The 25,101-nt window shown below is 39.9% G+C and overlaps 1 protein-coding gene across 1 annotated transcript in view; it reads right to left on the minus strand.

The window, feature by feature from the left end:
• The window catches only part of LOC126416133 (S-phase kinase-associated protein 2), a 118,332-nt gene that overhangs the window by 22,168 nt on the left and 71,063 nt on the right, over positions 1–25,101 (minus strand). Inside the window, exon 6 of the mRNA XM_050083676.1 lies at positions 3,244–3,424. Within this exon, the coding sequence (XP_049939633.1) occupies positions 3,244–3,424 (181 nt within the window). The remainder of the gene's footprint in view (positions 1–3,243; positions 3,425–25,101) is intronic.

Here is a 25,101-nt window from a genome sequence, read left to right on the forward strand (position 1 = left end):
ATACACAGAGTTCTCAGAATATCATAAATGCAGTGGCTATGGTTACTGTATTGCAATTTAGTGACACAAGGAGTCTGACAATCTTCATTGAAGGCCACCAAACTGCACCATTCCGCTAGTATGTGCTGGACAGTTTCTGATCCACTCAAGGGCTATCACACCAGACAATTTCCAGACCAGGCCAACATTATCTCCATAAATTCAGCAATATACAGGAAAGTTGCTGGGATGATAGACATGTCTAATATTTCTTCCTGTCAGTGGTGTAAGAGGCTAATCAAACACTAAATATAAACAAAACAATACAGCAAATATTCCTTACTTGCCGTTGCTGTTCCCACAATAACAATAAAGCAATACCTTGTGCAAAACCACAACCCTTTTTGGGATTCTGTATCCTATTCCAGTCTCATCTCCAGTCTCACGAAGAGGACGTATGTAGTATCAGTTATTTACACCAATGTAAACTGCTGCTTTGATTTTGTCTTTTCTGGTTATCTGGATTTAAATACACCGAAGATTCTTTTTTGTAGAAAAATTAGTAACTTGCACTAATTTCAGCTATTGTTTTGACATTGTTTACATTGCACCTCACCAGTAGTGGAATGAAGGAAACATGTCACAGTAAAGGGTGCCTAAATAGTCTTATTGACACATAGTGTACCCTCCTCTCTATAACGGACGCATACGTATATTCTTGTATGCAAACTATCATGAAGGTGTTAAATGGCATCTTGTTATAAATTGTTCCTAGCAGCTCACAACTTTTGTTGGAGTAAGTCCCCATTTCATCATGTTCCATATGTGACCTTGCTTGTCAGGCCAGTTGTACATCATAAAGGTCATGCTGTGGCACAGCAGCCGTATGTGGATCTTCATTGTCCTGCTGAAAGAATATGTCACCTTCCTGTCGAAGAAATGGCAGTGGCATGGGGCTAATAGCCTCTTCAAAGTAACAGACACTGGTTAGTTTACCCTGTAGAAATATCAATGTGACTGCAAGTTGTAATGACGGCACCCCACACCATAAAGTCTGATATCAGACCTGTATGTTTTGGGCAAATGCACTCTGGAATAGGCAGCTCACCAGGTCTATGGCATACAAGGTATGTCCATCATTCACATACAGACAGAACCTACACTCATCAGTGAAAACAGCAGCACACAATTCCACTCTCCAGTCAACTCTTTCACAACACCAGAATAGCCATCCTTGGCTGTGTTGTGGTATGAGTGGCAGCCTAGCCAGAGGCACCCTTTACCTTAATCCTGCTGCAAGCAGATGGTTCCTAATGGTCCCTGATGACATAGCAGGTGAAACATGTGTCCGAATTACATCCATGGATGATTTGTAGGCCAGCATCATGCACACAATGCAAAGATCTTTATATGCAACTGTACTACACAGATGTTCAGAACCTGTGGACCAGGTGTGGGAATGTTCCGCAGACAACTGTTGAAAGCAGCGACACCACCAATACAACACTGTGCTCAATATGTGCAGCAATCTGTTGATATGTCTCTCTACAGCTTCCCACATGCTCACTATGGGACCCAGTTCTAGTGATTGAAGCTGTTCAGCAGGAGTGTCTACTTTTTTAGTGGGGTATAGTTGTAGCCTACAATGAATTATGCCAACACTGTTCACCTCTAACTTGGCAGAGTTACTGCCTGCAGAGTCCAAACTGAGGGTGCTCAGGCAGGCCCCCTGAGCACCATCTGACTGTTGATGAATCACCAACACGAACTCTTCAGTATACACATACTATACCTCAGTGCTCCTGACCACAGTCCTTGAGCACTGTATTTTTTTCCAGCAGTGTAAATTAGTGTTTTCTGACAAAGTTTTATGATGTCAGTTTCTGACAGAGTATGCATTACAAGACATGCAGAGAGCCAACACTCAAATGCCATCTCATTATCATCATCTTAGTTAAAAAACTACATTGGATGGGTAACCTTAAAACGCAAATGTTACTTTTCATAAATTTAAAATTATTTAAACTTTAAAATAAGAAATATATTAAAACAAAGAATAAAAATATGAATGACAGTGGTTGTGGTACCAAATACACTCAAGAACATGTCCTTCCATGCAAAATGATGGCAATTTTAATATAAAATATTACTTTGTGAAATTAAGGTTAGTTGGGCTCAATCTTTCCTGGGGGCACATGTGACTAGCTGACTATCGATATAAAAAATATATGAAGTAACTAGCCAATCAACTGCTAAATCTGTTCCCTAACAATTTGAGGCAAGCCCTGATTACTAACAAATTTTAAAACCCATGCTGCACTCTTAATCATTGCTTCAAGAAGAGAGTATTTCCAGTCAAACCATTTAACGCTCTCAGTTCAGCAAACAACAACTTTCAGTTAAATATGGTGCAATGTTATAGGAACACCTTGTGTTACATTCTGAACACATTTTGCGACTTAGGTGCAAGCTATGGATGTGAAAGTCAAATATATTAATAAACAAGTGTAGAATAGAACAGCTTTATTTTGTATGCTTATTACTCCACGAGGTGGTGATGTTTGGCGTGAAAGAGTTTTTCAGCTAACCAGGTACAGAGGAAATGGGCTCATTCTAAATGCCTGTGGCTGACTGAAGTCTCACTAAGCGACAACGTCCAATACTTTCAAATATGAGCTAGCAAAACATTCACATCCTTTCCTCTCTAAGGTTTCACTTAAAAGCTAAGAAAGCAAAATATTTAAATATAGTTATATATAAAAACAAAGATGAGGTGACTTACCAAACGAAAGCGCTGGCAGGTCGATAGACACACAAACACACACAAACATACACACAAAATTCAAGCTTTCGCAACAAACTGTTGTCTCATCAGGAAAGAGGGAAGGAGAGGGAAAGACGAAAGGAAGTGGGTTTTAAGGGAGAGGGTAAGGAGTCATTCCAATCCCGGGAGCGGAAAGACTTACCTTAGGGGGAAAAAAGGACAGGTATACACTCGCGCACATACACACACATATGCATCCACACATACAGACACAAGCAGACATAAATATAGTTAACTTTATTACTTTAATTTCTTGTGCTGTATTGATTTAGTGCTGGCATACAAATTCTCTTTTGCTTCAGATAATAAAATGATGGTTGAAAAGAACCAAAACATAGTTTATGATCTACTGCTGTGGACAGGCAAGGGAGAATATTAAAGTTAATGCTTACTTATATCACTGATATACAGTCTATCTACACAATGCTAAACAAACGTACCTGGAGCAACCAGTGAGTATACTGGTAATTCCTCCCTCATTCACACCTTCACAGCCAGACATGTTAAGGACTTCCAAACCAGAATTCTCACCAATGGCTGCACAGCAATCAGCATTCAAAACACAGTTCTCTAAACTAAGTTTGCGCAGAAAGTGACATGCTGACAGGAGCTGGGCCATTCCTAAGGAAATACATACAAATCAATTTACTATTGTGAGAAATGTCACATAAAAATCACCACGGTTAACAATGGGGAAGACAGATTCTTAATAGCTGTAATTTCAATGTAACAAATAAGGTAATAGATAATGATGTAAGAAATTCACTTTTCTTTGGTTGGAAAGTTGTAAGACAAAAAAAAATAAAAATAAAAAAAAGATAATAGCATTTTCTTCCAGGGAATAACAACTTTATCAAAAGGGTATTAAATCTACTCTTCCTAATTCAAACCCTGATGAATCAAATTCCTCAATAAATTCACTAATTGCTTGTGCTTTTGCATAAAAGCCCTAATAAATCAAAGAAATCATGTGTTCTGGTGCACTCAAATTGAAATGGTTGACAACACATCACTAGAAAACAGAAAATACTTATTCAAAGTCAGTACCTATCTAACACTTAACTGTTCTGGTAGTCTTTCAAGCCACTGCAATATCCCTTTGCTTACTCAACAATATGTAACATATCACAGTACATAAATTAGTAGTAAAACTATCTTCAAAGAAGTTAGTCTATCACAGAAAAGCAGTAGTTTATTGGGCCCGTAGAACACAGAGTGGCAAAATATGCCTATTGGAGGTTACGGTATATGCTTATAGATAAGGCTAAGTCATTCACCGCTAGTGAGGGGTACCTTGTTAAGAAATAAAAAGAAAAAAACAATTTTTATGATGCTTTATGGTAAGAAAGCGAGCACTGATGACAGTTTATTTAGCATGGAAAAATCAAGTAATTTGGCTGCTGGCAAAGATAAGATCTGTGTCATTCTACAGGAAGGGAGAAAACATGACAAAGAAGGTTAGCACTGTTGCTTGTAGTGAACATGGATGGGTGTAAGAAACTGAAGTGTCTTGTGGTAATAAAAGCTGGTAACTTTAGATAGTTCATGGGTATTAGATGATTTCCTCTGTTATTGCTCCAACAGTGGCCCTTGAACCTGGACAAAAATATGGGGAAACAGATGCGAAAGTGTGCATTTTCTAGACAATTTTACAGTTTACAATATCCCACCACCTCCAGGTAATGTGATACTTACTGTTTACCCGAGAACCCCTCCTTGAAATTACAACTGCTTGGCCACAGACTAATTCAGAATTTTCAAACTTTGTACTGCAAAGAAGTTGAGACAATTGTGTTGGATGGTGTTAAATATGATGTTGAACATAAGTTTTGGCAGTGATGACCATTACTGGTAAGCATGGAAACAAGCTACTGTGACAGTTTTGAACTGATCCAATAAATGTTGATCATCAATGAGCCAAAGAACCAACTGCCACAACAAGAGAGCAGTGAAATTGATTCACTTAATCATGACACCTGGGACCATCCTCATGATGGGAAAAAATGTGACATTTGACAATTCTGTACACTTTGATGATTGTATGAAAGTCTGCAGTGCCCTGATTGACACTGAAATTTTGGTTGCTCCATATGACAAGAATGAAAACACGAATAAGCTGATCAAGAGAAAAGGCAGAGTAAAGTCTGACTCCAAAATGGACAAGATGGTCATTGGAAATGTTGCGCAGCCTTAGAATGTAAGTAGAAGGATAATCTTCACTGCTGACCATCAAAAATGCAACACCAAGAATGACCAGAGATATCACAGCCAGTCAGATTTGGGGGATAACACATTGTACAAAGATCACAGTTGAAAATACAGTCCCACATGAAGTGAGTAAAATGATGAAATCAATACTGCCAGTTACTGCCATTGGTGGCTATAACTACTGCTGCACACCTCAGTATTGACTCAAATGGGCTTTGGTTGTGCTGATGCAGTGTAGCAATTCATACTGCTTCCACATATTGACAAAGTTGACCTGATGTAGCATTCATTCTGCAGTCATCAACCAGATAGGGAGGAAAGGGAAGCCAAGACAGCAGCACAATCCTATGAGTGACAAAGTTATCTTGAACGTTGCATGCCACATGTGATTGTGCATTATCCTGTTGCAATGTGGCTGTCAGCAAGCTCAGGCTCCAGCATTTCAGAGCTGGTTAGAGTACTGGCAATGCGTACTAGGGGGTGTAGGAGTGGAATCAAATACGACCCCAAATAATACCGACTGCAGGACCAGTGTGGCAATGCATAAGGCAACAGTTCAACAGTCTCTCACCACAATCTGTCAAGAGACTAATCCGACCATCATAGTGGTGCAGGCAGAGTTGGGATTTGTCAGAAAAGACAACGTTGTTCCATTTTCTTTTCCACATCTGTTATTCATCGCACCATTGCCAGCACAAATGTCTTTGGTGTTGACTCAGCTGTAAACATGGCAATGAACATCCTGTGGATAGTCTGTTCTACTACAAACAATGCTGAATGGTATGTGTGGACATTGCTTGTTGTGCAATGGACTGGATTTGTTTTGATATGGTTCGTGATGTGGCAGAGCAATCCATCAATGCCAAGCACACAATATGCTTGTGGTCACGTGTACTGGTGCAACAAGGAGGTTACATTGGTCCCATCAGTCTGTCATTCCTCCTGCATCTAGCAGTTGCTTGGTTCTGTCTGACACTATCACCCATGTCTCTGAAGGATAAACCACAATCCCTTCAAGCAACTATTTCTTCTCGGTCTAACTCCAAAACATGCACTAATGATGCTTGCTGTCTTCTGTGAGGCATACTGAAGCTGCTTATGCAAAACAACTGCATGAAAGAACAATTCCAGTATGTCCACATGCCCATCTATTTCCTCTATGAAGAGCTTGAACCTGGCATTACTGGCACCCATGATGTGTACCTTCGCTGAAATGATAATCACGTGCAGCTCTCACTGCCAGAAACACGTGCTGCAAATTTCACCAGATTTGGTTGCTTCCTTCAGAATGTTGCATTTTGGGTGGTCAGCAGTGTATTTTTGGTTTTGGTGACAACAGAAAATGCATTTGACCAAGCACATGGGAGGTCACTGAAGCAGAAAGAGAACACTAACTTGTTTGCAAAAATAAAAAATTGTTTGTTGAACAGCTCATCTGATACTTCTACAGCCAGAAAGCTAAAGTTTTCTCATGTATTTTCGGGAATTAGAACGTGCCTTTCACTAGAAATGTGAAGATAAATAAATACTTATGAAACAAGTTGAAGTTAAATTAGTTATAATTTAACAATAATGGAAACTCCTGGATGGAGTAATATGTAAACAGAAGAAAGGCAGTCACCTTAGACTGATGCATAGAGCATAGACACATGTAACAGACAACGGCATTAACACTTTCATGCATCTTTTTCTAGCAGAAGTACCCACCGTCACACACAGTCTCTCTCACACTCCTGTGGCCATGGCACTACTGATTGTTGGTACCTGATCAATAAAAACATTTGCCTGAGCTGAAGGGAGATGAGGAGGATACAAAAAGGGGGTAGTGGGAAACAGGCAGTTCTTTGGACAGATGACTCCACATTTGCATAACAAGATGGAAAGAGCACTGAGGATAGGGAAAAACATCATGCGCACCGACATCGCAGGGGAGATTTAGGCCAAGGGGATTGAGAGCACACAGGATTTGATAAAGAGAGAATTCCCATCTGCGCAGTTCAGAGTAACTTACGCTAGAAAGGAGTATCTGTAGGGCCTCCATAGTGAAGCAGCTGCTGAAGTCATTTGTGCTATGGTATTCAGCCTGTTTGGCAACTGGATGGCCAATTTTGCAGTTTGCTACTATTTGGTGGTGGCCATTCATGAGAGTAGAGTATTGGTTACGTGTCATGCCACCATAGAATGCTGTACAGTAATGGCAGCACAGGTGATATGCTTTCACACATATCCCTACCTTTTATTGGAAAGGAAAGTCCATGATTGTACTGCAGTAACACGTGCCAGGTGGGGGTGCGACAGATTCTGCACTCGGGCCGACCACAAGTGAGTGACCCATGGGATGCAGCATTGGAACCGGTATGGACAAGGATGGTCTCTAGGTTGCGTGTGTGGTGGAACACTACTTTGGGGGATGTGAGTGGGATATCCCCTATCTCAAGGGATGACAAAAGGTAGTCTAAACCCTGGTGGAGGATATGGTGAGCTTTTCAATGTCACAGTGATGCTGGATGATCAGAAGAATGCTGGTTGGAGGCTAGTTAACAGGTTTACTGGTGTCAGAGGAGCAGATGGCACAAGAGATTTGTTTATGGATGAGCCGACAGTAAAGGCTCTGGTAAGGTTATCAGTATATTTCAGCATCACCTGCTTTCCACTGCAGACTATGTCCACAGATGGCAAGGCTGTAAGGAATGTAGCGCATAAACACTACATCATTATACGGAAGTCACTATACAAGAAAAAAAAAAACCTTACCTCCCACCTCACTACAGACAACACACCCACACATGTTGAGTCTGAGCAGCCCATACATTTAGCTGTGTATCCAAAACTGTTTCACCAGTTGAATATTCATATCAAGAAACCACTGAAGGATGTTTGCCATGCTTGTGATAAGCTCCACATGTAAATTTCTCAAGCATCAGACCAACAGAAGTCAGACCCTCTGAAAGAAATGACTGTTCATTAAGTATTGACTGACAGCATACAAACTGAATGCGATTAATAAGGAAAGTGCTTAAACTGATAGCAATAAAAGAACTGTTACTTGTGCCATGAATCAGAGTTTTTATCACTCTCTCAAAGTTGTATGGCATTCTACAAACACGTTCAATAGACTTTTATTATGACTGTACACTATCCCAAGGAGGATAACCATACAGTTAAAAGTGTAGTGAAGGAGGCCAGCTGAGGAGATGACTTGGTGGTATTGTGCTTTGTAACACATCTAAGCGACTTGGCTTCAAAATGCAAGCAGTGAATTACTTAATCCAACAAGTATTCCAACAAGTGGTGGTCAGAACAAGAACTCTCACATAACTAATACCATTTTAAGTTGTTGAAGATCGGTTATCACAGAAAGTTTTTGATCACAATTTTTTAGCGGATCGCACACTTACAGACTGTGACATAGACCACTAACTGAAAACTAAATGAGAAGATTTAGGTCCTACTTAGGTGGTAAACAAGAAACAGAAGCCTTTTAGACAATGAAATGAACAAATTTTTATTCTTTTTTCATGACTTTTCAAGCACTCATCACAAAGTACGAAAGCTAATGATGGGGAAAGATTCTTACTGAAAAACATGAACTAGACGGGAGTTACATTTTTTACTTTTTGCTTCCATATCACTATCAGTGGTCCCCTAACTTTTGTGTCTTCCATTTGTATTACCATAATGTTGTATTAACAGATGTCAGGAATCTCGGCCTGGTGACCCATTAGACAAATCTGAAAATAATTTAAAATTTTTTTCTTATATGTAATGCGATAAAACATCAGTGGATGAGATGGAAGCCTTTCTGTGAAGCCTTCCAGTGGTGCAAATATGTCCACTCCTCCTCGAAATGCCTCTCGAAGTTTAAAATGAGATCTCTCTGGTCTTGAATAAAACAGTGCAAGTTTTCATACAGTCAGTCCAAAAGATGGAAGACAGTTGCAGGAACTCAATCATATTCTTTGAAATGGTCGGAAATGAATGGTATGCTATGCAGTATCCTACTATCTAATTCCAGTCCATCAGCTTCCTCAATTATCTAATTTCTTTTACCTCATAATACATTTTTTCAATCTCTTCATCATCTGTTGGGCTAGTTGGCTTGTGTGTTCCCTATGCTGCTCATACTAGCTTACCTGCATTTCCTATTTTCTTATTCATCATTAAACTGACTCTTGCACTACTCATATTTGATTGTGTATTTATAACCCTGCATTCACCTGACAGAAGTCCTGTTCCTCCTGCCACCGAACTTCACTGACTTCCACTATAACTTTAACCTATCCATTTTCTTTTTAAATTTTCTAACCTCCTGTTTGATTAAGTGATGTGATGTTCCACATTCTGATCTGTAGAAATCCAGTTTTGTTTCTCTTGATAACAACATCCTCCTGAGTAATTCCCACCTGGAGATCCTAATGGGGGACTATTTTACCACTGGAATATTACGATGATTTGAGGTGAGGGGCACTTGACCTCATGCTCATCAGCACCCTGACGTAAAGTCAGCATGCTAATCTCACGGATGGGGATGAAGGCTGTCCCTGCATGCGGAGCAGTTTATAATGTGTTAAAGTCTGCCTCCTTTCCCCACCGATTTAGGGAGGAGCCCTGACAGTTCACAAAATTTCACCACTCTTTTTAACACTGGACTCAGTATCTGCGAGAATGGTGGGCAGATCTCCATCGAGACTGAGGGCTGCCCTAATATCAGTATACAGGACACATGTTGCCACAATGTGATGAGCTGAAAGTGGCACGCTACAAACTTCACGGAGTGGTGGATCCTCAGCACCCCCCCCCCCCCCCCCCCCCCTCTACTGGCCCCTTGCCCCTTACTAGAGGCACTTACCAGTCCACAACTCTGGAACCCTGGCGTTGCCAACCCGTACTCAGCAAATCAATGCTGAGCCCCTGAGGGACCTCAGGAATATTTCACTCACGATATTGCCATTATCGTTCAACCATACAGTAGAGCTGCTTGCCCCTCGGGAAAAATTATGGCTGTAGTTTTTCCTCACTTTCAGTCATCCACAGTACCAGCACTGAATGGTTGTTTTTATTGATGTCACAGTGTAAGATCAGTCAGTCATCCAGACTGTTGCCTCTGCAACTACTGAAAAGCTGCTGCCTCTCTTCAGGAACCAACTGTTCGTCTGGCCTCTCAACAGATATGCCTCTGTTGTGGTTGCACCTACAGTACAGTTATCTGTCTCACTGAGGCATGCAAGCCGCCTCACCAACAGCAAGGTCCATAGTTTTGTGGGGGTAGGGGGTGGGGATGGAGGAGGAGGAGGAGGAGGAGGAGGAGGAGGAGGAGGAGGCATAGTCGTATCAACATAAAAAGCTGTAACTAGATATCCACCAGGTTGAATGGCCACCGCCAAACTTGCCAAGAACAATGTTGATCACCTGGTGGCACAACATTGTAAATTTCAATGGCTTGTTTCACAACCCAAGCCATCTGGATCTTTCCTCCACCACTAGCATCACTGAACTATGCAGATGGAATGTATTCTTAAAACACATCCTCCGCTCCCATAATCACCCTGGCCTCAATCTCAGGTAACCCATTGCTCCTGTGCCCTCCACCCAACACTTTCCCCTTCCTACATAGTCACCCCCTGCCAATTCATGTCACCTTCAGCATGCATCACATCCCACTGGCCTCTACAATCATGCAGAACATGCCTAGCCCATTTACTTGCTCTCCACCTCCCTCTCTCTACACCTCTACCTATCCCACCCATCACTACCACCTGCCAAAATACAGCACTGCCACCGTTAGTCCAGCTGGCACCATGCAGGGGCACGCACCCTCACACTTCTTGTATGAGCTGGTTTCCTCCTATCAGAGTACTCAACATCTACATCTACATCCATACTCTGCAATCCACCATACGGTGCATGACGGAGGGTACCTCGTACCACAACTAGCATCTTCTCTCCCTGTTCCACTCCCAAACAGAACAAGGGAAAAATGACTGCCTATATACCTCTGTTCGAGCCCTAATCTCTCTTATCTTTGTGGTCATTCCGCGAAATGTAAGTTGGCGGCAATAAAATTGTACAGCAGTCAGCCTGAAATGCTGGTTCTCTAAATTTCCTCAGTAGTGATTCACGAAAAGAACTATTCCTTTCTCCTAGAGACACCCACCCGAGTTCCTGAAGCATTTCCGTAACACTCGCATGATGATCAAACCTACCAGTAACAAATCTAGCAGCCAGCCTCTGAATTGCTTCTATGTCCTCCCTCAGTCCAACCTGATAGGGATCCCAAACACTCGAGCAGTACTCAAGAATAGGTTGCACCAGTGTTCTATAAGCGGTCTCCTTTACAGATGAACCACATCTCCCCAAAATTCTACCAATGAATCTAAGGCGACCATCCGCCTTCCCCACAACTGCCATTACATGCTTGTCCCACTTCATATCGCTCTGCAATGTTACGCCCAAATATTTAATCAATGTGACTGTGTCAAGCGCTACACTACTGATGGAGTATTCAAACATTGCAGGATTCTTTTTCCTATTCATCTGCATTAATGTGTGATGATTGTATTAAAATAAATTTTATTTCAAATGCAAATCAACTTTTACTAAGCAAAAATTTTACATTGTATTATTTTTTAACTAAGTCCTATGTCTCATATTTTACAAGAATATGTAGTACCTTACCTTGGAATGCTACATGATTACAAAAGAGGCTTAGATTAGAAAACCTAGATATACTATGGAGTTTCTCATAACTTCCCCTTAACATAGATAGATAGTCTCTATGCCATCAATCAAACTAAAATAATGAAAACAAAACATGGAAGTGTCCAAATGTTATCTATATCAGTACCTGAACTAAGAATGGCACTTGGTACACAATTTTTCTGCACGTCTTTTACAGATGAATTTAAAACATCTGTCACATTTTTGTGATTGTTTGCTGTCAGTTTTAGGACCACATAAATAACATCTTCCTCTTTTTCATGAGCCACTTTGATTACAAGGTGAATTTTCTAGTCTTAGGTCATTTTGTGGTTCATCAGCTGCCCCTAGAAAGTTATCTATCCTACTCTTCAAATCTACTGAAAATGAAGAATGCTCCATCTTCCTTTCAATACTCCATCTTCCTTTTGGTGATAAATGGTATTATCAAATTTAGTCCAATTTCTTTTATGTAATGATAATGTTTCATACGTTTTCCACCATTTGATGCTTTCTAAAATATGAATCCATTTGCGCAACATTCAATATTGCTGAAAAAATTACACATGGCCTTCGTCGAGTTGTTCTAGAGACTGAATAATTGGTGCATTTCTGATCTAATGTATCAACACCACCTTTTGTTCTGTTGTAAAATTCAACCATCTCAGGTTTTCCACTGTTTTCATTTACTGAACTGTCACGGTGCATTGATGAGATCACCACTATGCTTTGATTCTTTTTGGGATATAAGATGCCAATGTTTTTCTCTTCACAAAACCGAATAACGTAACGCGAAACATTGTTTATTGGTTAAAAATTCTGGTGGTATTTCCCTTTTATTTTTGCACATCATTCCAACATTAAGTCACACCATTTTCAATCAGTTTGTCAACCAGCTCCACAGAAGAGGACCAGTTATATTTCTGTTTGTTCCAAATAAAGGTTCTGCAAGCTACAACTGAAAGTAGGCTTGTTTTATTAGTGATTGCTTTGCCTGTATAGATAAAAGCATTGTATAAATAGTGTGTTTTAGCATCGCAAAGGCACATAATCGTGATGCCATATTTAGCAGGCTTCGATTTCATATAAACCCTGAAAACACATTTCCCTCTAAAAGTGCAAATCATTCATCAACTGTCAAATATTCTGAGCAGCTATAAATTTTTGACAGTTCTGAATGAAATTTCCAAATATTTCTGAGATGAGAGCAGTGCGATCATTATTATTCTTTCTTCCATAGAATTCACATCATCAAATCTCAAAGCAAATAACAGGAACATAAATCGCTTTACTAACATTGTTATTCTGAATATACCTCTGCCTGTCCCATCAGTTGCCCATAGACTAACTATATCTTCATGGCCAGATTTGAACACACCTGATAATAGCAATCATCCAACAAATGCTTTCATTTCCACGATACTCACATGGTTAGTGTAAGTAACATTAGTTTTATACTTTTCTGAATATTCTGTTATTTTCTGATTAGTGTGAGTGCAAATACGTGCACTCATTTCATCTGATATCAGCAATTACCATGATTCACTTTGTGACATGTTTCGTTTTTTACGAACTGTACCAATGAGACCAGGCAGGTGAGTGATGATGTGGCTTCTGACTCTGGACCTATCTGGTACATGAGTAGACCACTTTAATCGCTTTTTACCTCGAAAATATGCACTACTTGACAGCCGACTATCTCTACTGAATCATCAGACGATGAATTACTTGAATCAGAAGAAATTCCTTGTGTATTTTCATCGTCACTTATTTCTCTTTGTCACAAGGTTGAAAATCACTTACATATTCTGCGTGTGAATAATGTTCATCCAGTAATAGTTCATATTTCTTTATCAGTGAGACCCAGTTGCATTGTGGCAATAAAGTGCCTGAAACACCACAAAATAAGTCAATATACACTGACAAAAAAAATCTTGTATCTGGAATCGCTGGTCAAATTAGACCCTGGGATGGCACTTGCCTCCACTTCCAGTAAATTTCAAGCAGCGAGCTCCCGGTCCCTGGTGCACCTCACAGTGTACTGAGATGTCACAGGTGCGCGAAGCTGAAACTCCGCACATTTCCATTGTTAGATGGTTTTATTATTGACGGTGGGTACAAAATGACCCACGATTCTGGTTAAGGGTTAATCCTACAGCAGCTCCACACCTTATTGAATACAGATTTTAAAATTTTTACATGGGTAATTAATAACATGATCAAACCACTGTTGCTTGAAGTTATTGGACATTACTGAATGAATGCAGTTACGAATTGTCACGTTAAACACTTTAGCAGAGCAAAGGGATCTAACATACTTGTTAAACCAAGGCAGCACTTGCCTTGCCTTCATTTTGACAAGGCTTTTGATTGAGTTACCCATATGTTTCTACTGTAACAAGAATGCGCTTCAGCAAGAAAGCAACCAAAATAACTGAACAAGGCATTACTAGCACCCATTCCAAAATAAAAATAGACTGACATTTAATACAACCCATCAAGATGAAACAAGCCATAGAACAGAGATGCCCATTATCTGTGACACTTCACTTCATGCAATAGCTGCAGAGTTGTTGCAAGCACGCACTCATGCTTACTAAGTACACCACAGCAAGTGAAGCAAAAGTGAGTGAAAAGGAAACCTATCTGTTAATTTTAGGGCCGCACAAATAATACATTCAGTCCATCTGGTCGCAGCAGACTCACATGAGAAAGCAACTGGGAATGGTAATCACTTAGAACCCCAAACAACGAACACAAATCAATGAGAAGCTCAATACTATATGGACAGCTTTCTAGGATCATACTACCAGAACCTGAACTGTATACAGAAAATTTCAGTGACCAATATTTGTGTGTATAGCAGATTATATTTCACTGCATCCCATACCATATGTCACTATGAATCCTTGTTTGCACCACTTGGTATTTGAGGCAAGGTAATACCTCCTATGTTGCCTTCAAAACTACACAACTCAGATGTTCACAAGGACTACTGGTGTTTAAGTATCTAACAACAATGCGAGGCTTTATTCCTCTGCAGAACCACAGATACAACACAACAACCACCCAACGGCACAGAAGAGAGAACTGTTTACCTGAGAGCTGCTAGATAAGATAACTCCAATAAATCCTGCCACTATAAATCAGAACTGGACCATGTATCTAAGTTCTACTTACAATTAATGAATTCTGATACATGTTGTCACCACAGCCAAACTATCTGCTATGCTCACAATGGAATCCACACAAAACCCAACTGAGCACAAGCATCCACATGTAAATTGAAAAAATCTCTGGCACAATATAAATAATCTAATTAGAGTAGCGTAGTTACAGCAGTCTCATATGGTACAGAAAATGACTTCCACTACAGTGCATGCAATGCCAGCATTTTGAAAACTTGCCACATAACTATATTTTATAGACTATAACATGGACTATTTCCTTCGAAAAACTGTCTCCGAAATTCAAGTTGCATCATACTCTAATATAAAAATGTCCAGTGTTTGATTTTAAATTCCTGTCACTTTTTAAAAATTGCCATATATTCAATGATGTGTAAAACCTATCATTATCTGGCAACATTGGATTCAACTGGTAGCAGCAGAGCACCAATGCGACCAACATGAGTTGCGGGGATTCACAAGCTCGCTGACAGTCTCCTCCTCCTGCACCGCCATCAAAAACCCAGAACACTATCTAGCCTATGATGCATCATTGCAGTCTACAGCACCAGTGAAATTGAACTGAAAGTTTACGTTCATCTTTGAAGAGATGGTTGCAGGACTCAGCTCTTTGATACAGGATGTCACAATAAACACCTTTCAGCCATCTAGCTTCCAACTTTATTTTATTTAGCAACCAGATTCAGCATTTTAATATGCTATCTTGAGGACTGAAGTGATCACTATAGCAAATCTATGAATACCAGTATTGCTGGCCTATTTTGATCACAACCGAGGTAGAATCTTCCTACACGCGAGTCAGGGGCCTGAAGATGGTGTATCAAAAAGCTGAAACTGGTTGCCAAGTAAAAAAGGTTTGGCTGAAAGGTTTTTAATTTGGCATCCTGAATTGAAAGTGATAGTAGCTACTTTTGTAATGGAAAAACATAAAGCGGTATTCATATGATGTGGGCTACAAATTTAAATTAATAGCATGTGCAGAACACTGTAACAGAGCAGCTGAGTGGGACTTCAGTCCTCCACCAACAGAAAAAAACCATTCATGATTGGTGGGCTAGCATAGGAGGATTGAAAAAATTTAGGAAGACTAAATGCGCAAATAGAGCACTGAATCCGAAATGGCCAAAACTAGAAGAGCACGTATTGAATGGATTCAAGCATACCATCAAAATGGCACTGAAATTAATTAAAAAATGATTCAAATACACGCTCTTAAGTTAGCACCATAGTGTAAGGGTGGAGTTAGATGTTGGTACAGGTTTACGAAGCGTCATGTACTTAGCATGCGAACGAAAACCAAAATCTCAGAAAATGCCATATGGAGTATAAAGAGTAATCTGTTTCTGTCACTTTATTATTCAGCATCAAAAGAAAATCAATGTGGAACTAAGCCAAATAGCAAATGTGTACTTCTGACATTTGATGTGCTAAAACTATTACTACGAAAAAAGTGGACAAGATGAAACGCACTACACTGTTGTCCTTTCATGTTGTGCTGATACTAATCTTAATCCAACGATCATTGTCGAGCACAAAACTATGCCAAAACCTTCCAAAATACCACCAGGTGGTGTTCACGTACATTACAAGTACTGGACGGACAAGGCTGGTATGAAATTATGGATCAACAGTTTGGGAGATAAGGAAAGGTGCTTTATTGAATAGAAGTTCTCTTCTTGTGCTAGATCAGTTTACTAGTCGCTTGAAAAATTCTATTAACGAGAAACAAAAAGGAAAATATAGAGCTTGCTGTTATTCTGGTAGGACTTACTTCACAACTGCAACATCTTGATGTCTCAATAAATGAATCATTTAAAGTGTAAACAAGAGAAATGGAACAAATGGAAGAAACCCAACATGAATTTGTGCCAGAGGTAGCTTTGAAACTACCTACAATCAAGCAACACAACAATGTAATTGGAAAGATAAAGCCTACTCACCAAGTGATGGCAGCACACGCACACACATGAAAGTTATACTTACAGAAGCTTTCGGAGCCAGTGGCACCACCTCCTGGCAGAAGAGTTGAAGGGGAAGGAAGAGGGGTGAAGGAAGAGGGGTGAAGGAAGAGGGGTGAAGGAAGAGGGGTGAAGGAAGAGGGGTGAAGGAAGAGGGGTGAAGGAAGAGGGGTGAAGGAAGAGGGGTGAAGGAAGAGGGGTGAAGGAAAAGGGGTGAAGGAAAAGGGGTGAAGGAAAAGGGGTGAAGGAAAAGGGGTGAAGGAAAAGGGGTGAAGGAAAAGGGGTGAAGGAAAAGGGGTGAAGGAAAAGGGGTGAAGGAAAAGGGGTGAAGGAAAAGGGGTGAAGGAAAAGGGGTGAAGGAAAAGGGGTGAAGGAAAAGGGGTGAAGGAAAAGGGGTGAAGGAAAAGGGGTGAAGGAAAAGGGGTGAAGGAAAAGGGGTGAAGGAAAAGGGGTGAAGGAAAAGGGGTGAAGGAAAAGGGGTGAAGGAAAAGGGGTGGATTTCTGAATAGTCGCCCAGAACTGCGGGTCAAGGAAGACTTACCGGACGGGATGAGAAGGAAAGATCCAGTAAGACTCCCCCGACGCACGGTTCTGGGTGACTGTGCGTGTGTGCAGATGACTTTCCAGGATTTTAAAGGTCAGTTCAGTTTTATGACCTAGGATTTTTTATCTGGTTTTGTAATCAAATAAAAATGGTAAAATTTTTAAAAATGCCTGAAATTAAGATGCATCTTATAGTCCATAACATCTTACAATCCATAAAATACAGTAAATACTTGAATTGAACTCAAATTTTCCCATATTAGTTTTCAGAATTTTAGATAGCAGGTTGTTGTTCGACATGTATTTTTTTTTCCATACAATATAGTGTGTTACAAGAAAACTTTGTGGACATGTTCCACACATTAAAACAAAAATGTCACAAATATGGGCTCTAAATTGAAAACCTTAAGAACTATGAGCACTTTTTAATCTTTGCTACTGTGAATAATCTCTTATATCGAAGTGCCCCAAAGTAAGTAAAATTTTTTTGAAACATGCTGAATTTTAAGCCTACTCTTCCCACTGTTCCTTCAAGAATTTCTATTTTTTTTTCTGCTGTTTCACTGTCATGACATGGAACTGCCAGGTTGTCTGAAAAAGCTGAGCATTCTATCCTAATATTGTCTTGTTCCTAATTTGACTGGTTCATTCATTTGTAACTGATTTTAGTTTCTGCCAGACTTGGATTATCATGTTTACCTGAATATAAGACAAGGTTTTTTCCCCAGATCCGTCATTTGAAGAATACAGGGTCATCTTACATTTGCAGATTAAATTATTGCTGCGGATGCTAACATTTTTACGTAGTTTAATAGAGTATATAGGGATTGTCTTACATTTACAGATGAAGCTTTGGATATTGAGGTCATGTGCAGCTTTATTTTGAAGATATCTGAAGGGCTGGGCAAATGATACTTGTGTTCCAACAGGCTCAAGATTTTCTGAAGTGCTTGATACAATATCAATGTAGCTCGAACAGTCACACGACATTTGATTCTCACGCCATAGTACACACAATACACAAGAAACTATGAACTAGTCACTACAAAAAATCTATTGATCTGCTTAAAATTCGACAATTTTGTGAGGCACAGGAGGAAATAGCACTTAATTCTAGCTCACAAACTCTTGTTGTACCTGAACAGGTTTGGAATACAAGTTCATACACCTATGGATACCATGTACAAAAATGAATGCTGCTTTTTAAGAATAAGTAACATTCAAAAGTGGAAATAATGCCCTTCAAGAAATATTACTTTATTCTGAATCCAGATCAATATTTTATTTGTTTATGAGAGACTGTAATAATTTATTAAGTAGGTTGCAAATAAATTCAGTCGCTGTTCACATATTAATACCAGGTAAAAATGCTACCAGCTTTGAATCAGCTTTAGAACATTATGGTGACATTCAGATGAAACCATAAGGAAAATTAATCTATAATACATGTTTAAAAAACACTAATCCTATTAACTGCGATTGTCACAAGAATAAATTGCAGTGGAAAGACCCGCTGTGGAGAAAGTACCACTCATGAGTAGCTCAAAGAAACGAACAAAGTACGAGATCTTATTTATGTATTAGTTGCTGTTACCTATGACCTACAACCTAGAAGATATTGCAGTTCATGTTTCACAGTTGCTCAAGCACAGCACTATAGAAGGGTTGGAGGAGGAACACTGGTTCCAGTTTCGGCTAAGAAGAAGATGAGTGGGTAGAGGGGAGCAGTGAGCTGGCAGCAAATTACGTCGTATTACTAACTGTGGGAATCTACACCTGTACTTTGGCTTTTGGGAACATTTACCATGTTTAAACTGCAGTTTGCCTGAATCCATTTATAGTCTGAATTGACTTTAAAATTGGACAAATACTCAACATAGTTTCCTTGTGTTCAGGAGACTGCGAAAATCTAGATAGGGGCCAGTGGTGTGCTTGTGTGTTTCGTGCTGCAATGCTGTCGACACTCAGCTGACGTATGATGGAAACTAAAGTCGTGTCAGCTGCTGGTTCTATGGAAACAAAGAGAGTGGTGAGCAGACAATACATTTGGAAGCAAGAGCCACTAACATTCTCATGTCAGTATAGTAGCAAAATCTGATGTGTTCAAATTAAAATAGCTGTGTTCTCTGGTCCCACAGAAACCACAACCTCGGAACGCAACATTCAGAAGAAACAGCCAAAGATATGGGAATCAAAGATATAAATTTCACACTGTGCTATTTGCACGATGATTAAAAATTGTGAAACCACAAATAGCAGGATTAGAAAGCAAAATATGTAGGAATGAAAATGGTCTGCAAATTAATGTACACTGTTTCTCTTTGTTTATTTTATTTCTTATTGTATTATTAATGTAGACAATAAAGGGGACAAATTTAGAACAGGTATAATGTTGACTTTTTAGGCAGATACTTTGTCAAAATTTTGTAACATTAGTCAAAATACGTTAAAAATAGAATTTTCTCAAGAAGCTTCTTGAGAAAAAGAGGGTCGTCTTCTACTCTTTAAATACAGCACTACTACTAAGACACAGTTGGAAAGCAATGGAGGGAGTCCGTCAGCTTGTCTCATTCCTGTTTCAATTTCAAAATGTTCTGAAATTTCACCCTGAATTTTACCATGGATTTTGTACCATTTAGTGTTTCAGTAAAAGATGAAGCATTAATTGTCAAGGTCAATGTTTACACATTGTGTAACAGTTGTTCCGGCATTGGCCTCAATCAGACAATTGCAACCTGCAAGGGTGTGCAGGCCAGCCACCTACATGATTCTGCAGCTAGGCCCTGCAATAATGCAGCTGTAGCATTCTACAGTGTGGTATCCTACCATCAGCCGTGTGCTCTATTGCTACAAGCTGTGGCACAGTAGTCATCAAACGGCAGCCTGTGGGCTGCATGTGCCCCAATCCAGTATTCTTGTGGCATGTGGATCTCAACTGTATTTTGTACTGACATGCATCTATCAACTTTTACCCCACTCCAGAAATGTCAACTAACACTAACAGCTTATTAAAATCACAGTTTTCCCTCATTAAGTGCAATTTTCCTTCTCAGTAACGAACAAAAATACTTATAGAGAGAGTAATATTTCACAACATACTAAATTTTAATTGACGTTAGTGAACTCTGCCATGGGCTATGTAAAGCTGGCCGCTTACCTCAGGGTTGAGGGGTAAGTAGCTTGGCCACTGCCAGTTTAGAGTGTAAGAGAGCAGGAATGTTTTGTGGTTTGTCTTCCAGTAGATATCACGGGTGTGTGCGCATAATACAGATTTCCTGACATGGTATAACTTTTGCCACAGAAGTCACATGGATTCATGAATGCGCATTACACAGTTTTTTTTCAAATGCAGTACTAATTTGTAGCAAGGAACATTAATTGAGGTTGTTGCAATAAAATGCAATGTGTAGAAGAAAAATAACATTCAAGGCCTTTAGAAAACATCTGACTGTTTCATACTGCATAATCGGTTTAAAGATAAGTACAGTTATTATTCTTATTGTTGTTGTTCCTAGGTATCATTTGTAACACTCCTGCAATGGCTAAATGTACCAGTCACAAATCTTGCTGCTCTTCTTTGGACCTTCTCAATCTCTTTGAATCAGACCCAAGTGATAAAGGTCCCATACATACGAACAATATTCTAAGACTGGACAAACTAAAATATTGTAAGCAATTTCCTTCGTTGAAGGACTGCGCAGCTTCAGGACTCTACCAATAAACCACAATCTACAGTTCGCCTTGACCGTTACTTGTGTAATCTGATCATTTCATTTGAGATCATTTTGAATAGTCACACCCAGATACTTGACGGATGTTACCACTTCCAAAGACTGGGCATTTACTTTGTACTCTTACATTAATAGGGATTTTTGCCTTGTTATACGCAGTAGGTTACACTTACTAATATAGAGAGATAACTGCCAGTCATTACACGGCACATTTATTTTCTGCAAATCCTCATTGATTTGTTCACAACTTTTGTGTGATACAACTTTCCTGAAGACTACGCCATCATTGGCAAACAGTCTAATGCTGCTGTCAATACCATCAACCAGATCTTTATGTAAATCATAAAAAGCAGTGGACCTATTACACTGTCCTGGGGCACACCTGAAGTTTCTGTTGAAGTCACCCCATTCAGGACAACATACTGCTCTCTGTCTGTTAGAAAACTTTCTATCCAACCACATATGTCTTCGGACAGACCGTAAGTGCGCACTTTTTGGAGCAAGTGAAAGCGTGGAACTGAGTCAAATGCCTTTTGAAAGTTGAGAAACATGGCATCAACCTGGGAGCCAGTATCTAGAGCCTGTTCTATATCATGCACAAAGAGGGCCAGCTGTGTCTCGCATAAACGCTGTTTCCTAAAACTGTGCTGGTTCCTGCAGATGAGCTTCTCAGTCTAGAAAGGTCATTATGTCTGAACACAAAATACGTTCCATGATTCTTCAACAAATCGATGTCAGTGAAATTGGCCAATAATTATGTGCATCCAGTTTTCTACCCTTTTTATAGATTGCTATGACCTGGGCCTTCTTCCAGTCCCATGGAACTTTCTGCTCTTCCATTGATCTCTGATAGATGATGGATAAGAATGGTGCTATATTTGTAGCATACGACGTGTGGCTAGAAAAAAACCGGACTAGTACTGGTGAAACAAGTAAACGAATGCAATAAGGCTGAAAGTCGCGTGGCCTGTCACGTGACTCTCGCTCCACCTACTGCTCTAGTTTCATCTGCCTCCTGCACTCAGTCTGCCCGTGGCGTCTGTTTTAAGTAGTTGACATTTTGTCTGTGCGTCGGAAAATGTTGAGTGTACAGAAAGAACAGCGTGTTAACATCAAATTTTGTTTCAAACTAGGAAAATCTGCAAGTGAAACGTTTGTAATGTTACAACAGGTGTACGGCGATGATTGTTTATCGCGAACACAAGTGTTTGAGTGGTTTAAACGATTTAAAGATGGCCGCGAAGACACCAGTGATGACACTCGCACTGGCAGACCATTGTCAGCAAAAACTGATGCAAACATTGAAAAAAATCGGTAAACTTGTTCGACAAGATCGCCGTTTAACAATCAGAGCAGTGTCTGAGTTAACAGGAATTGACAAGGAAAGTGTTAGGCAGATTTTTCATGAAAGTTTCAACATGAACAAAGTGTGTTCAAAAATGGTTCCAAAGTGTCTCTCAATTGAACAGAAGGAACGCCGAAGAATGATTTGTTCTGACATCCTGGAAAACACTGAAAGTGATCCCACCTTCTTACAAAATGTTATTACTTGCGATGAATCGTGGTTTTTTACTTACGATCCCGAACCTAAACGCCGATCGATGCATTGGAAAACTCTTGGTTCTCCACGACAAAAAAAGCACGAATGTCAAAATCGAAATTCAAGGCAATGATGATTGTTTTTTTTTGACATCAAAGGGATTGTGCACATTGATTGGGTACCAGAGGGACAAACAGTGAATCAGCATTACTACATTAGCGTCCTGGCTACCCTACGTGAGCGAGTACGGAGAAAACGGGACGATTTGTGGAGAAAAAAGTCATGGATCCTTCACCAAGACAATGCCCCAGCTCACAGTGCGTTGTCAGTGAAGACGTTTTTGGCAAAACACAACATTCCCATCTTAGATCATCCACCCTACTCACCTGATTTGGCCCCCAGTGACTTTTTTCTTTTCCCTAAAGCCAAGTAAGCTTTGAAAGGAACTAGATTTGAGACTGTTGAAGCAGTAAAAGAAAAAGCGACGGAAGTAATGTATGGACTTACCGAAAATGATCTGCAGCATTGCTATGAACAGTGGAAAATTCGTATGGAGCGGTGTAGAGACCGAGGAGGAGAGTACATTGAAGGAGATAACATGAAATTGTAAATAATTCTAAATAAATGTTTTTCCAGCATCAGTCCGGTTTTTTTCTAGCCGCACCTCGTAGTCAACATAAAATCTTATGGGGATACTGTCTGGGCCCGATGCCTTCCTGGCATTTAAGGATATTAACTGTTTTACAATCCCAGATACACTAAACACTACGTCAGCCATTCTTACGTTTGTTCAATAATTGAAAGGGGGAATGGTGCTGCAGTCCTCTACCATAAGCGAGTTTTTGAAAGCTAGGTTTAGAATTTCGGCCTTCTGTTTATCATCATCCGTTACATTACCCGTAATGTCAGTAAGAGAAGGTGTTGAATTATCTGTAGTGTTTATAGATTTTAGGTAGGATCAAAATTTTAGGGGGTTATTTTTAAAATCTGCAGATAAAATATTGCTTTCAAATTCATTAAAAGAATCTCCCATTGACCTTTTGACAGCTGCTTTCATTTCACATAATTTCTGTTTGTGAGCGGGGCAGTGACTACGTTTAAAACGACTGTGCAAAATTCTCTGCTTTCTCAGCAACTTCCTAATATGTTTGTTGTACCAAGGTGGTATATTTTTGCTAGGCACATACTTCTCTAGCACGTGGTGGACAATACCTTTAAATTCTGACCAAAAATGATCAATATCTTTGTGTCCTGCAGTGAATGCATGAAGCTGACTATGAAGACATTCATTAATGACACTGTTTTCCCAAACAAGAAAACTCTACACTGTTTCTTTGGTTTTTTTTTCAACTTCCACTGACATAGAAGCCACAACGACATTATGGTCACTAATACCTTCTTCTAGATTAACTACCTCAAAAAGGCCAGGTCTGTTAGTTGCCAAGATATCTAATATTTTCCCATCTCGAGTTTGATTTCTAACAAATTGCTCAAGGTTGTATGTTGAGAGCACTCCTAGAATAACTTCATGTGAGTCTTTGCTTCTGCCCCCTGTGATAAACTTGTAATTTTCCCAGTCAACAAATGCCAGATTAAAGTCTCCACCTATAACTAATGGATAATTTGGATACTTATTTCCTATGCACTCAAGGCTTCCTCTGAAACGTTCTGTGACATTTGTTGCGGATGCTGATGGTCTATAGAAACATCCTAATACAATGGCCAATCCTTGTCTGATTGACAGCTTTATCCAGACTATTTCACAATCCGACCCAGTATCAATCTCAACTGCATTTAAACAGCTCTTAACTGCAATGAACACATCACCGCCCATAGCATCAGTCCTATCCTTCCTAAACATTGTTCAATCCAAGTCAAAAATTTCACTGCTATTTATGTCTGGTTTCAACGAGTTTTCAGCACCTAATACAATATTGGCATTACTACTGTTTATTTTGGAGAGTAACTCTGGGATCTTACTAACATGAGATTTAGCATATTTAAATCCTTTGGAATGACTTGTTTAGGTGAACTAACAATTTTTACAGTTGGCACACCCACATCAGTGTCATGAACTGGTAATTTTTCAGGCCAACAGTTTGTTTCCCATGGGGAGGAACCTAATCTAAAAAAAAACCATGTGCACACCAGAAGTACTGTGCTACCCATGTGTAGCGCACCCCCGATCTATCGAGGGGTGTCCTGCAATCTTCCACCCCATAGCATAGGTCTAGGAATTTTTGTCACAGAGTCAATGTAGCCTCTGGTTTAGATTCTCCATTCGACTTCAAACCAGAGGACCCCGGTCCACCCTGCGTTCGATGCTGCTGATTGTCAGCTTGGCTTCCACTCCTCGAGAGATGGAGGCTGCCTTCCCCAACTTAGCCAGCTGTCTGAAGGACCCAGGATTTCCTCGGAGCCCCAGCGACAGGCA

This window comes from Schistocerca serialis, chromosome 1, assembly GCF_023864345.2.
Source record: "Schistocerca serialis cubense isolate TAMUIC-IGC-003099 chromosome 1, iqSchSeri2.2, whole genome shotgun sequence".
Taxonomy (NCBI): domain Eukaryota; kingdom Metazoa; phylum Arthropoda; class Insecta; order Orthoptera; family Acrididae; genus Schistocerca; species Schistocerca serialis.